The sequence below is a fragment of the Haliotis cracherodii genome, unplaced genomic scaffold (assembly GCF_022045235.1).
Source record: "Haliotis cracherodii isolate W230 unplaced genomic scaffold, xgHalCrac1.p SCAF_6, whole genome shotgun sequence".
NCBI lineage: Eukaryota > Metazoa > Mollusca > Gastropoda > Lepetellida > Haliotidae > Haliotis > Haliotis cracherodii.
Genome location: NW_027266319.1, coordinates 65,832,744 through 65,847,490, shown reverse-complemented (window position 1 = coordinate 65,847,490; position 14,747 = coordinate 65,832,744). Strand labels below are relative to the sequence as shown.

Below are 14,747 nucleotides of genomic sequence, written 5' to 3'. Positions count from 1 at the left end.
GCCACAGATATGCCATGAAAAGGGTTCTATTTCAAGTGTGCTCAATATATAAAAGGGAGTGACAAAAGTAAGTATGTAACACACTCAGTTTGCAAAAAAGTATGAATTATGGACCACAATAGTTCACTTTATGAAAACTAACCAGTTTCCATCCATGGATATGTGGAACAAAACCGTACATACTAAAATAACAGAACATATATCGTTGAGCCGATGACGTGTTGACATGCTGTTCCCATAGCCTCGTGAGGGTGCTGGGAGCTTCCTTAAAATACCTGGTTTCAGCTGATCGGGATGCCCCTACCTGAAAGGCGCCTTAAACCTTGTTTTTGTGCATGTCGGCAACAGTAAGGATAGGTCGGCAACAGTAGGGACATGTAGACAAGAGTAAGGACAGGTTGGCAACAGTTGGGACATGTCGGCAACAGTAAGGATATGTCGGCAACAGTTGGCACATGTCGACAACAGTTGGGACACGTCGTCGTCAGTAGGGACATGTCGGCAATAGTAGGGACATGTCGACAACAGTAGGGACATGTTGGCAACAGTAGGGACATGTCGACAACAGTTGGGACATGTCGTCGTCAGTAGGGACATGTCGGCAACAGTAGGGACATGTCGGCAACAGTAGGGACATGTTGGCAACAGTAGGGACATGTCGACAACAGTTGGGACATGTCGTCGTCAGTAGGGGCATGTCGTCGTCAGTAGGGGCATGTCGGCAACAGTAGGGACATGTTGGCAACAGTAGGGACATGTCTACAACAGTTGGGACATGTCGTCGTCAGTAGGGACATGTCGACAAAAGTAGGTAAGGGTCGGCATTAGTATAGACATGCCTTCAACAGTAGGGACATATCGGAAACATTTGGGACATGTTGGCAACAGTTGGGACATGTCGGCAAAAGTAGGGACATGTTGGCAAAAGTTGGGACATGTTGGCAACAGTAGGGACATATCGGAAACATTTGGGACATGTTGGCAACAGTTGGGACATGTCGGCAAAAGTAGGGACATGTTGGCAAAAGTTGGGACATGTTGGCAACAGTAGGGACTTTTTGGCAACAGTAAGGACATGATGGCATAAGTAAGGACAGGTCGTCATCAGTTTGGAGAGGTCTGAAACAGATGGGAAAATTGGCAAGAAAAAGGACTGGTCTGCAACAGAAAGTACATGTCGGTAAAAGTTGGGACATGTCTACAATAGTTGGGACATGTCGGCAACAGTAGGGACATGATGTTGGCAGTAGTAGGGACATGTCAGCAACAATATGTACAGGTCGAAAACAGTAGGAACATGTCGTTAACGGTAGGGATATGTCGGCAACAGTAGGGGCATGTCATTAAAAGTTGGGACATAAAGGCAACAGTAGGGACATGTCGGCATAAGTAGGGACATGTCGGCAATAGGAGGGACATGTCGGCAACAGTAGGGACATGATGTTGGCAGTAGTAGGGACATGTCAGCAACAATATGTACAGGTCGAAAACAGTAGGAACATGTCGTTAGCGGTAGGGATATGTCGGCAACAGTAGGGGCATGTCATTAAAAGTTGGGACATAAAGGCAACAGTAGGGACATGTCGGCATAAGTAGGGACATGTCGGCAATAGGAGGGACATGTCGGCAACAGTAGGGACATGATGTTGGCAGTAGTAGGGACATGTCAGCAACAATATGTACAGGTCGAAAACAGTAGGAACATGTCGTTAGCGGTAGGGATATGTCGGCAACAGTAGGGGCATGTCAGTAATAGTTGGGACATATAGGCAACAGTAGGGACATGTCGGCATAAGTAGGGACATGTCGGCAATAGGAGGGAGTGGTCGGCAACAGTTGGGACATGTCGCCAACAGTAAGGACAGGTCGCCAACAGTAGGGACATCTCGGCAACAGTAGGGACATGTCTGCAATAGTAGGGACATGTGGGCAACATAAAAAACGAATCGCCAAAACGCACCATTTCAATGAATATGTGGGTATCATACACCCATTTCTCAAGAAATCGAAAATGCCACGAACTGTAGTGGGTATAAAACTGTGGCCGATTCTTTGACCTACCACTCCTTGGTCAACAATGCCACGCCTAACTCAAATTCAGAGAAACCAGGATATCGGACGTTTGGAAGATGGAGAGTCTGTCCAAGATGTTGTCCATCATTTCGACGGTAACATAACCACAATTTGCCGTCTCCTGCATCGATACAATGCTACACAGACCATAGATGAGGTTCCTTGGAGCGGCGGCCTAGGGTCACCACACCTCGACAAGATCGGCAGATTACCCGTCAACACCAGCGACATCCGTTCCTAACTGCAAGTGAAAGTGCTCAACAGACCATAGGAACACAGAATCGACACATTAGCAGGGACACTGTGATCTGACGTCTCCGTTACAGCAACCTCAGATGTCCCCGACCAGCACGTCGTCCAGTTCTCCAACCACGGCATCGACAAGCACGACTTCAGTGGGCACAGGGTCATCACAATTGGCGTCATCGTGAGTGGAGGCGTGTCATCTTCTCTGATGAAAGTCGCTTTTGTGTCTCCCATGCAGATGGAAGAGTCAGAATTTGGCGGCGTCGAGGTGATCGTTGCGCTGACAGAAACTTTGTGGAAAGGGATCCATGGGTGGACCTAGCGTCATGATATGGGCGAGACTTGGACCCATGTGCTTTCTGAATGTTGGTCAAGGTCGGGGATACGGCGTCACTACTCAGCGGTATATCGACCAAGTGATCGGACCCCACGTTGTTCCATTTTTTGTACATCAACAACACATTTTCCAGCAGGGCCAGAGCTACCATGGCCTTTCTGCAACAGCACAACCATCGTGTTCTACCGTGGCCAGCCCTCAGCCCTGATCTGAACCCCATCTGAACCTACGCACAGCTGCTCTGGATATGTGGATCCCTAGGACCTTCACAAATCGTCTGATCCACTCAATGTACAGGAGATATGTGGCAGTGATCAATGCTAATGGTGGTCATGCCAGGTATTGACTGACATTTTGGGTATTGACCCGAAACTGTGTAAGCCCTTAACATTTGAATAAAGCAATTATGTCATCTGCCTTTTAATCCATTAAACTGTCTTCAGTCAAATTTTTGTCAATCTTGCTCTATTAGCATTTTTTGTCTTTACTGTTGAAAATAAATAACATGTATACTGCATACTCGACTTGCGTTTCTTTTGCGTGTGAGTATACAAACGAACGTACAATAAAAGCTTGATCAAACGTCAGTTTTCAAATAATAGACTTAAAGAAAAGGTATACTGACTTTTTATACGGACGCGATCAATAAAGTTAAAGGCAACAAAGTGTTGTCAGTGTCGAGATACGTAAATGAAGATTTGACGGTAATACATTAAATTGATATCTTGCACTAAGGTAACGCAACTCTTCATTTAACACAAGGTATTTCTCTGCATTTACCCAGGGTCTACCCATAATGGCACAGTGTGTCAACACAAAGCCCTCTGGCGGCCATACATGTATTCCAGGACACGGGTGAACTCGCCCATAGAAGTGTGAGGGCTGACAGAAGCAAGGTTGTTTTGACTTTCACCCGCAATTGAATCTCTTTCCTCATTTTATCGAGGCAGTTATTCCCAGGCTTCGACGTTTTGTATTTATCAACTCGCATGTTCTATTCCTGGTTTTGGTAGTGTTGCAGCAACGTTGTGGCCATCAGTAATTAAATCTGACATTGGCCCCACATATTATGGGCATGACCCGGAGCGATCCCAGGTATTGCCTCCGTATTTGGAAACTGCTTGTTTTCCCCCCAGTGTCATGCATCATGCACCCGAAGCAGTACAGCTCACAACCGACAGGCACTTTCCATCAAAAGTTAAATACAACCGACCTTTATATTACTGGCAAACGCACAAAGAATATACTTGGGTCGAGAGCTACATATTGGGTTATTGCGTATTTGATGTGGATGACCTCCACAAGGTAATAAGAGAGAACATATACATGTAATGTTCAGTAGTAGGTATTTAGGGATGAAACGCTGCGGTTATCTCAAAATGTTCGACCGACTTCTCATGTGAGTGAAATAACATTTTAAGCTGGAACTATGTTCAGTATGCTTCAATGATCAGATGAGTCAGAAAAATGCATAATAAATAGAATATTCGTCTTGTCATATAACTGTTCATCCAATCTCATGACCTGAAAAAGGTTGGCTTCTCCATAAATATCGATTTTGTGTGGTCACTTAATGAGATAAACATGTCAGTTAAACACGAAAAGATAAAACACGCTCAAACACTTGAAATTAAATTAAATTGTCCTTTTTCCATTAACAAAACCTACTACATTTCAATATTATCTAAACTTGATTGCCACTTACCCATTTTCCGCAAGTCCGTCAACGCCGTGGAACTGGAGAAGAATTAAGACAAAACCACAGAGTACCAGCTCCATTGCCATCCTTCACCACTTACCTCTTCCCCATCAACTGAACAACCACGATCCAGAACTCCTTAACCAGGAAGTTGTGACGTAACCAGGGTGCTCGTGACATACCTGGAACCTTTGACTGCATTTACGGTTACATCTGAGTTATGCGTAGAAATGTATTCATGACTGCCCGCGTGGTAGTTTATGGTATGAATAGGTTTCATTGTGCGATAAACAAGTCCCTCTCGTCGTTTATTTCTTAAATAAGTTTTGCTATTGTCATGTAATAAGGGGCAATTCGCTGTTCAGAGGTGCGTACCTTGGGAAGATCAGAAACCCTTCGGAACTCGTGAGTCCAAATCCAGGTTCTTACCAATTATGTTTCCAGATCTGTCATCGCCATTCCTGTGCTTGTGATTTTAATCAACGTTGTAAACGGCCCATATCACTTTGGGCTTTCGTATCACATCAACTGACACGCCGTGATAGGGAACTGGAGAAAACGACCGCTGGTCAGTTAGAGAAAACCGCCGCTGAAAACGTCCGACATGTATAGAGAAAACGTCCTCTGGTCACGCTAACTTTATTTCTTGTATAGTTTTGCTGGAATACAATAAAGTAACATTAAGTGAATGATATGACACTTAATGATGTGTACACTGGGCTTTGGTGTTGTTTTAATGTTGCATTAAGCTTTCCTAACTCCCTGTTTAAGCTCACTCCATGAGTAATTTGCCACAGCCTCAATCACCTAGTGCACTATCACACAATAGCCAGCCTAGGCCCGCCCCTTACTGCTCCTTTGTGTTCAACGTTGCAGCTTACTGTCTCCCGTTTAAAGGGTTTAGTTATATGAAGTTTATATCACATTTGATAATACAACCAGACGATCACACATATAGTATTTGACAGTCCAGTTTAAAGGGTTAAGTTATATTACAGTTTATATCACATTTGATGTTACTACCAGACGATCACACATATAGTATTTGCCAGTACAGTTTAAAGGGTTTAGTTACATTACAGTATATATCACATTTGATGTTACTACCAGACGATCACGCATATAGTACTTGACAGTCCACTTTAAAGAGTTTAGTTATATTACAGTTTATATCACATTTGATGTTACTACCAGACGATCACACATATAGTATTTGACAGTGTTGGAAAATGTGGTATTCACAATTGGACAAGTCCTGTGATTCATTTATTTCTAAAGATTAGTATTTTGTTGATAGTTTATAGTTTGTACTCAATCCTAGGATTTGTAGGGATATTGTGTTGATGCGCCAAGTTAAGGCATGATATATCATTATTCAACTAAATTTTCAAGTACTGTGAAGCTGATGTATGATAGTGTGAACTATGAAAGCAAGGATATGATACACATTTGTTGCTAGGTTACATAATGGTATATATGTGCAATGTAGGAATGTATAATGTATGAATAAATCAGGGTTTTACTATTATATTTTAGAAATGTTTTAATTTACTCTGCAATAACATAATGTATCTGTTGGTGGTAATATTACTGCGAGTTGCGATTTGATGACAGCATATATTTATGTTTTACAGTTGTTTCAGGGTTTAATTTATCAGTAATAAATTGGCTTTAACTGCGATCAACATCTGTGTCTGTCTTTCATGTCATGAAGCAATCTCGGTTTCATACACACACACGTTCATGCACGTGGCTATATATGGGCAGTCATCTTGGACCCCATTTCACCTCACCATCAAAGCGTATTGGGTGAAGTTGTTACAATTCAATATGCTGGAGCGACAGGCTGTTGCACACCAGTTTCACAAAGAACCCTTTTCCACTTCACAGAAGGTCGGTGTTTACAGTGGTGGTCGTGAGCTACCAGGAAGTGTACCAGGAAGACTTAAGGCCACATTTGAATATAATGGGTTACTGTTGTTTACATATTGTAAACACATCATGGATACATTTCTATATTTATGGCATAAACTATTGATTTTGTGATCGTGTTACATTCTGTGTGTCAACAATAAGAAAGGAATGTTCACATGCAATGGTCATGACCACTGAATGTGTGAGAGGCGACCAACGGAAGCGGGTGGTCAGGCTCGCTGACTTGGTTGATACATGTAATCGTATTCCTAATTGCGTGGATCGCTGCTCATGTTATCAATCACTGGATTGTCTTGTCCAGACTCGGACTATTATTATTTACAATAATACAGGCTCGGATTATTTACAAACCGTCGTCATATTGCTGGAATATTGATGAGTGCGGCGTTAAAAAACAACAGCTGTGCTGTATTAGGCAAGATAAGTTCTATTCATAAGCAACTATGTGTCTGAACGCATTCCTGACAGGCCAATAGAGCGAAGAGAAGAGCTTTTTCGTCTGCAAAATGCATGAGCTTTGTCTCTGCCGGATATATATATCTTATAACGGGTGTTTTATTATGGGTGCGGGTAAAGTTCAAGTATGTTATGTATAGGGGTTTGGCGAACGATGGTAGCAACTCATTTCAAGCGACAGAATTGCCACTCTGCTGACTTGAACAAAGAAGAAACCATGGGCCACGATTCCAGTCCTGTTTTTTTGGCATGCTGTCTGCAGACATGGACATGCAATACAGTGAAACTCCATAAAACCGAACGGAAAGGTTGAAGGTGTTTTTTATCGACTTCCAAATTGAAACAATAGGTTAACCCAAAAATCTATACACAGAAGAATTCATTGTGAAACCGGCAATTGAGAAAATGTTATACAATGAAAAATTGTTTTATAAAATTGACTAGGTTTACAAGGAACACACATTTCTGTAAAGTAATTACAATTAAATACCTAGCAGTACACAATGGAGTGCCAGAACAAAATTCAATGGCAGTAAATTCCAGTGGTGGTATAAAATATAGTAGCTGTGGTAATAGCATGCAAATCAATGATGTAGTTGCAAGCAGCTATGCAGGCACCCTGACATACAGAACTAAATAGCGGATCCTGGTTTACATTCATGGAAGTCTATTCACAATGCCTCACTTTGTTATAAAGAGTACTAAACCACTGAAACCGAGCTTTTAATAGCACTTATGTATTACTATAAAGGTATTTTCCCCTGTTGTCTCATAATTCATTTTCGTTATCAGTCAGGATTTTTGCACTACTGGGTATGATTATAATATGGCCGTGATTATCGATGGGATATTCCACTCGTCCTTTGTGACTGGAAAAATGTCCGTTTTGGAGCTGGCCCAGCTTAGCATGAATGGTACCGGTATGCATGGGGATGGAGTTGACTTGGTGTTGTAGATGGCAGGAAATGGATTTTGACACGTGCTCAGGGATAGGATGGCTTGGGGCATTGTCTTACACTAACAACACATGTCGATCATCTCTTGCCTTCTTCTTGTTAAAGCAATCCAAACCAATCAGCACGGTTTTTAAAAAAAGTGTTAGCTGTAAACGCAATGGAGATGAATGCTCTTCAGAGAGGAACAGGTTTCTAAAAGATGAACGATAATGATATTGGTGAACAATACTTCCTAAACTTGCATGAAAGGTTTAGGTCAAACTGAGAATCAAATTACATAACAGCCAACTTTTACATGCACCCAAGAACAAAAATAGTACAACTTTATTGTTTCATCGAGTTTATGTGAATCTTTTACAGATATATCAGTTGTTGAACGAACCGACTGAGATCACTTGCCTATTGTCTGTCACTTCAAAGGTCTTATACCTTGTTCTTTTCAACAAAATAATAATGTCAATACTGCATGTGCCTCATTAGCCCCTTGTACCAAATATAGATTTGACGACTAATAACTGCCCAAACACAATGCAATGTGCGTCTACCGAAACTCAAGAGAACCAATGTAACACATAAAAACATACACACACAGAGAAAGTAGACACATACACAACGAACGTTCACATTACTACGAACGTACACTTACACAATGAACGTACACTTACACAGCGAACGTACACATACACAATGAACGTACACATACACAATGAACGTACACATACACAACGAACGTACACATACACAATGAACGTACACTTACACAATGAACGTACACATACACAACGAACGTACACATACACAATGAACGTACACTTACACAATGAACGTACACATACACAACGAACGTACACATACACAATGAACGTACACTTACACAATGAATGTACACACACGCAATGAACGTACACTTACACAACGAACGTATACTCATACACAATAAAGGTATACTTACATAGCGAACGTACACACATACACAATGAACGTACACTTATATTACACAACGAACGTACACAAACACACACACAATGAACGTACGCTCACACATTGAAAGTACACTTACGTGTCGATTCACACATTAAAACAGTATGTTCACACCCTAGTGACAAAGTTCCTGTTCACAAAAATCACAGGGATGCCCCGAATACTGTGACCTTTGTTTGTTTGTTAGTTCAAGTTAGGGGGGGGGGGGGGGGGGGGGGGGTTATAAAAGTTGAGAAAAAAATGTGTTGTGTTGTCTTTATGACGTGAATCGAAAAATGCACACCAGAGAAAAACAGGATCGAAAATGCACCAACAAGAAGCTCAGGTTTTCGACCATTCAGAGGCCAGAATAGGGGGGTTGTGCTTTCTTTCCAAAGGAAAATGTCTTTTCCTATGAAAATGAAGCACTAGGGTCGGGCCGGTTTGAAAACCATTTGGGCTCAGATCAAGCACCAAAACGGACCAATCAGCGCGCATCCTGATGGACCAATCAGCGCGCAGATATTTTCGATCTGCTCCTCTCCTATAAAAAAGAGCAAGACTTGGTTTGGTTCAGTTTCACTTGTGAATCATCGAGATGACGGAGAATAATGATAAATGTAAAAATTCTTGCGAGGAGCCCAGGATGATGAATGATAGTACGGATTCTTGTGATTGTAGGCCCAGTAAGCCACCACCTGTATCACACCAAAACTTTGAAAGAAGACTAGCCTCGTTTGAGGAATGCAGATGGGCCAGTCTCCGAAGCGCACAGATAGTTGGCATTGCTTTCAATGCAACATACAGCTGAGAAGATGGGCAGCCCATGACAATCCTTGGCTTGAACACGAAAAGTGGTCCCCTCACTGCCTCTACCTTCAAATGGTCGGAGTGGTGAAACACAAGAAAATAGCAGATACTTTCTTGTAATTGTGCTATTGTGGGGTCGAGACATGAAGGAAGCTTCCCCTTCCCCTTCCAGTTCCCGTTCCAGTTTTTGGTCCTTTCATCATTCTATCGAGACGGTTATTCTCTGGCTTATTCTCTGTATTTGTCAATTCGCATGTACTATTCCTGGTTTTGGTAGTGTTGTAGCAACGTTGTAGCCATCAATAATTAAATCTGACATTGGTCCTACATATCATGGGCCTGACCCGGAGTGATCCCAGGTATTGCCTCCGTATCTGCGAAGTTTTCGTTTCTCCCCCAGTGTCATGCATCAATGCACCCGGAAGCAGTACAGCTCACAACCGACAGGCACTTTCTATGAAAAGTTAAATACAACCGACCTATGTATTACTGGCAATCGCACAAAGAATTAACCGGGGCCGAGAGCTACATATTGGGTTATTATGTATTTGCTGTGGATGACCTCCACAAGGTGATAAGAGAGAAAATATACGTGTAATGTTCAGCAGTATGTATTTTGGGTTGAAAAAATTGCACTTATCTCAAAATTTATTACTGAAGTCTTATGCGAGTGAAATAACACTTTATGCTTGAAGTATTGTCAACATGCTTCAATGATCAGATTGATCATACAGTTACAGAATACATAGAATATTAGTCCTGTCAAACAAATGTTCATCGAATCTTATGACCTGAAAAAGTTGGCTGCTTCATAGATGTCGATTTTGTGAGGTCACACGAAGAGATAAACATGTCAATTAAACACGAAAAGCGAATTATATTAATCATCACTTGAAATTAAGCTAAATTTTCTTTTATCCGTTTAAAAAAACTACTACACAAGTCCATCAACACTGTGGAACTGGAGAAGACATGTGACAAAACCACAGAGTACCAGCTTCATCGACGTCCTTTACAACTCTCCTCTTTCCTCTCAACTGAACAGTCGTGATCGCGAACTCCCTCACCAGGAAGTTGTGACGTTACCAGGGGCAACTTGCCAGGTCGCGGCATACTGGGACCTTTGATTACACTGACAGTTGCATCTGAGTTATGCGCAGTAATGTTTACAAAATGAATAATGCATGACTACCCGCGTTGTGGTTCCTGGTAAGACTAGGTTTCTTTGTATTATAAACTCGTCGTTTATTGCTTAAGTGAGTGATGCTATTCTGATGTGGTAAGGGGCAATTTTTAATGTTCCGAGGTGCGTTCCTTGAGAACATCAGAAACCTTTGATTGTGGGCCCGAATCCAGGTTCTCCCAAATTAAGTTTCCAGATTTCTCAGCACCATACCTGTGCTTGTGGTTTTAATCAACATGGTTAACGGCCTACATCACTTCGGGCTTTCATCACACATTAAACTAACACGCCGTGATATACCAAGCATGGTATCTTAGTGGACTAGCACTATGAAATCAGCATTATATTCCGGACTAGTAACAGCACACACACCCACACATGTGCTCGAGCGACAGGCTGTCGCAAACCCTGTTTACAAAGGAACCCTTTTCCACTTCACAGAAGGTGTTTACAGTGGTGGTCGTTAGCTACCAGCAAGTGTACCATAGCACTTGAGTATACGTTCTGTTTGTAAAATGAATTAAGGCCACATTTGAAATATAAAGAGTTATTGTTTTTTTACATATTGCAAACACAGCATGGATACATTTCTAGATTTATGCATAAGCTATTGATTGTGTGATAATGTTACGTTATTTCTGTCAGCAATACAAAGGGGATGTTTACATCCAATGATGTAATGCGAAGACATGTAACAGCATAACCGGATACTCCGCGTCTTTCATTCGCTTGCCACCCCGGTTAAAATAGGTAGCAACCCATGCCTGTTGTAAAAGGAGACAATGCTTGGAATAGGCTGGTCAGGCTCGCTAAAATTGGTTGATACATGTAATCGTGTATACATATATGCATTGTCAAATCAAAATCGCGTGACGAAATCGGAATCCGGTTTGTAAACTGTCGTGCAGATTTCGGTCGATTGCAGAATTTGCAAAGCATGTGCAACCGCAAACTCGGCGTCAGCAGATATTTTCTAAATCTTTTTATGTTTTTAATCAAGGTGCTCACGTGATTTGATGTGCGATACAATGTAAGATCCGTTTTGTCACAAAATAAATCTTGATTGTTGAACAGGCCTTCACTCGTTCACTTTCAACTGTACTGTGTTGTGAGATCCACAGACCAGGCCTTCGCTCGTGTCCTTTAAACTGTCAGTGATTTTCATATAAATAACTATGGTAGAGCTTACTTGACCTGTATAAGTTACTTGTGGTTAACATTGTGAATGGCAGGAAAAATCAGATAGTCCAGGTAATCTTACTTTCATTTCGCACACAGGGAGTAGTACTGTAGATTATTATATTGTTTTATCAAGTTTATTTGAATCTATTACAGATATGTAAGTGGTTGAACGAACCGACTTAGATCACTTGCCTATTGTCTGTCACTTCAAAGATCTTACACCTTGTTCCCTTCAACAAAATAATAATGTCAACACTCCCCTGCCTCCTTAACCCCTGTACCAAGATATAGACTTCCCCTGAGCAAGTTGTTTTCTACCTCCTCCATCTCGTAATACGTTAAGTGGAGAAATGTTTAATGAGTTTGCAGTCATTCTAAAGGATAACCTCAACGCAGCAGTTACTAAGCTCATATGTGTGATGAATGTAATGATCTTTGATTCACGGAAGAATTGTTATCTGGTGAGATCACAGTACAAGAAGTGAGGGATGCATTATAAAGTCTTAAAAATGGTAAAGCGTCAGGCGTTGAGGGAATCCCACCAGAATTTTTAGGAAACATCAGGAGATGTTCAAATACCATATTTGTTGCTTTTATTCAATGAAATCCTTGATACAGGCATTTTCCCCGACGCATGGAATATTGGAATGATAATGTCCTTTTACAAATCAGGAAATGTCAGTCAACCTAACAATCACAGAGGTAGAGCTACTGCGGCACACGTGGGCGGAGACGTCACTGTGCACCCTGCTCCGGACTGCAGGGCAATGAAGGGCAGGATCACAGTCCCATACGGCGAGGTTCCTGCACACAGTAGAGTATGTCAAATGTATGCGTGGGACTTCCAGGTGAGAGTAAGGTGGTAGTAAGAGGAGAATGAATAGGGTGGTCGGGCTTCGTGACTAAGTTGATTACGAGTCATTGTACCCTGAAGGCGTGGATGTTTGCTTATTATATTAATCACTGAAATTTCTGGTTTAGACTCGAATGGCTTCAGGCCACCATCATGTAACTTGGATAGTGCTGAGTGTGACGTTAAACAAACAAGCCAATAAACAAAGATAAGATATGCAAACACGACCCTTAGAGGTCTGCTCGGTCAGAAACGTAATAAATAGATAATGACTAATTGAAGAGATCGAAGGATTAGTTAAGGACAAGGCTGCCACTTCTTATCGACGGCAGCTTCGTACATCGGGGTCCGTAACATGTGAGTTGTTCCACGTCACTTAAGAATTGAACGTCAGTTTGGATGGGTTCATTAAAGTGTGAACGATTAAAAGTGCTGGTTAAACTGTGTGAACCTCCGAGCTTGGTCTCGCCGAATAATATTGCAACACAATAATTGTTTACTTTGAAGTTCTCTGGTTTCATGGAAGAACATTGCTACAATGTTACTTTGTCAGTGTTTGCCGGCCCTCGGTCACATACTTTTCCCAAAAAAACTCAGTTACGCAAAGAAAAATATTTCTTTGAATATATGCAACAATAGCTGAAAATATGTCAACATCATCATAATTTCATTCTCTGAACAAATGGACAAATACTGTTTGGATTTAATCTTATCTTATCTCAAAAAGGTAACATGAAAGTGATTATAAATATAAACATGACCCGATGCACTGAGGCGAGGTAAAACTTCAAGAGCGTACTTATATATTACAACATAGAGGTTTGTGAAGAGGTGTATTTCAAGTCGTACAGGAGCATGAGGACCGAATTTACTTACTGCTGTTTAATGTGAAGTTAATGGAACAGTTATGGAAAATACCCCGAGGCATGAACCCTCTAATGGCACTAGCAAATTGGGAATATGACTGATTTGTGAAGGTGTTGCTTGTGTTTGGATAATCACAAACGAATTCGGACGATGTGGATTGGATTGGTGGGGATTCAACAGAATGCTCTGAAACGTGTGTGTTTTGTGTTTCACCCTCAGGGTGTGATTTGCTAGGGATTTTGGGAGTTTGGGATTTATCGTGTGTGATCGCCTGTAATACCTTGCTCAGTTGGTGTTTAGTGTCACCTGAGATGGATCTACTGTATGATTTGATGCCAGCTTCATTTCTGTGCCCTGACAAGTACACGATGTGACGCAATTCAACATTTGCATCGGCTAGTGCTTGCTTGCTAGTTGCAGGAATGCAGTGAGGAGTATAGGCCCGACAGAGACCTGCTTCCTTGGAAATTGTGCAAATGATCAAACCAAGTTGACATTCCGACATGCACTTACTCGAGTACGAACAGAGTTATTTACCAGGGCACTTGATTTGGGAATGCAAAACAACTTTTCTGCATTTGGGGGCAATTTTGACATGAGAAGATTCATGGTTGCGACGGGACACTTTGACGTAGCAGAAGCATACATGCGTTTGTAGGTAGTGTTGTTTTCTGCTAATCTATGTCTAATCTATTTGACGCTAGATTAATTAATTTTATTTGGCTTACCATTGAACATTTCCAAAGCCCATTTAGTGTTTTTCATTGTTAATTTGCTGTGCCTCTGTTTCTCTAAATCTTGGAGATTTTATTCCGAAACAATAGTGAATTGGGTTAATCACTAACTGTCGCTTTAATCTCTGTCTCGGCGTCCACATCTGAGGGGGCTACAATATTTTTGCCCTTCACAGTTGCCTTGATGCTCGAATCCTCAGTCATTTCCGAAAATAAGGCATCAAAGTCAATATCGCCAAATCAATCAATTTCGTTCACCCCAGTAGTTTTGCAGATTTCTATTTTCTTCCCTTGAGTTACTAGTATTCATAGATAGCCATTCCATATCAAAATCACAGTAAGGACAATCCATTTTGCTTCATGTAGCAGACAACAACAAACACAAGAATCAAAGCATGTATTTATTTTGAAGTCAGATATAAAGTTAAAAGAACAGGCAAAAAATAATATAATTAA

The 14,747-nt window shown here is 41.4% G+C and overlaps 1 protein-coding gene across 1 annotated transcript in view; it reads right to left on the bottom strand.

The window, feature by feature from the left end:
• The window catches only part of LOC139445279 (uncharacterized), a 52,152-nt gene extending 47,682 nt beyond the window's left edge, over positions 1–4,470 (bottom strand). The window contains exon 1 of the mRNA XM_071226412.1: positions 4,362–4,470. Within this exon, the coding sequence (XP_071082513.1) occupies positions 4,362–4,441 (80 nt within the window). The 5' untranslated portion in view covers positions 4,442–4,470. The remainder of the gene's footprint in view (positions 1–4,361) is intronic.
• Positions 4,471–14,747: the final 10,277 nt, after the last annotated feature.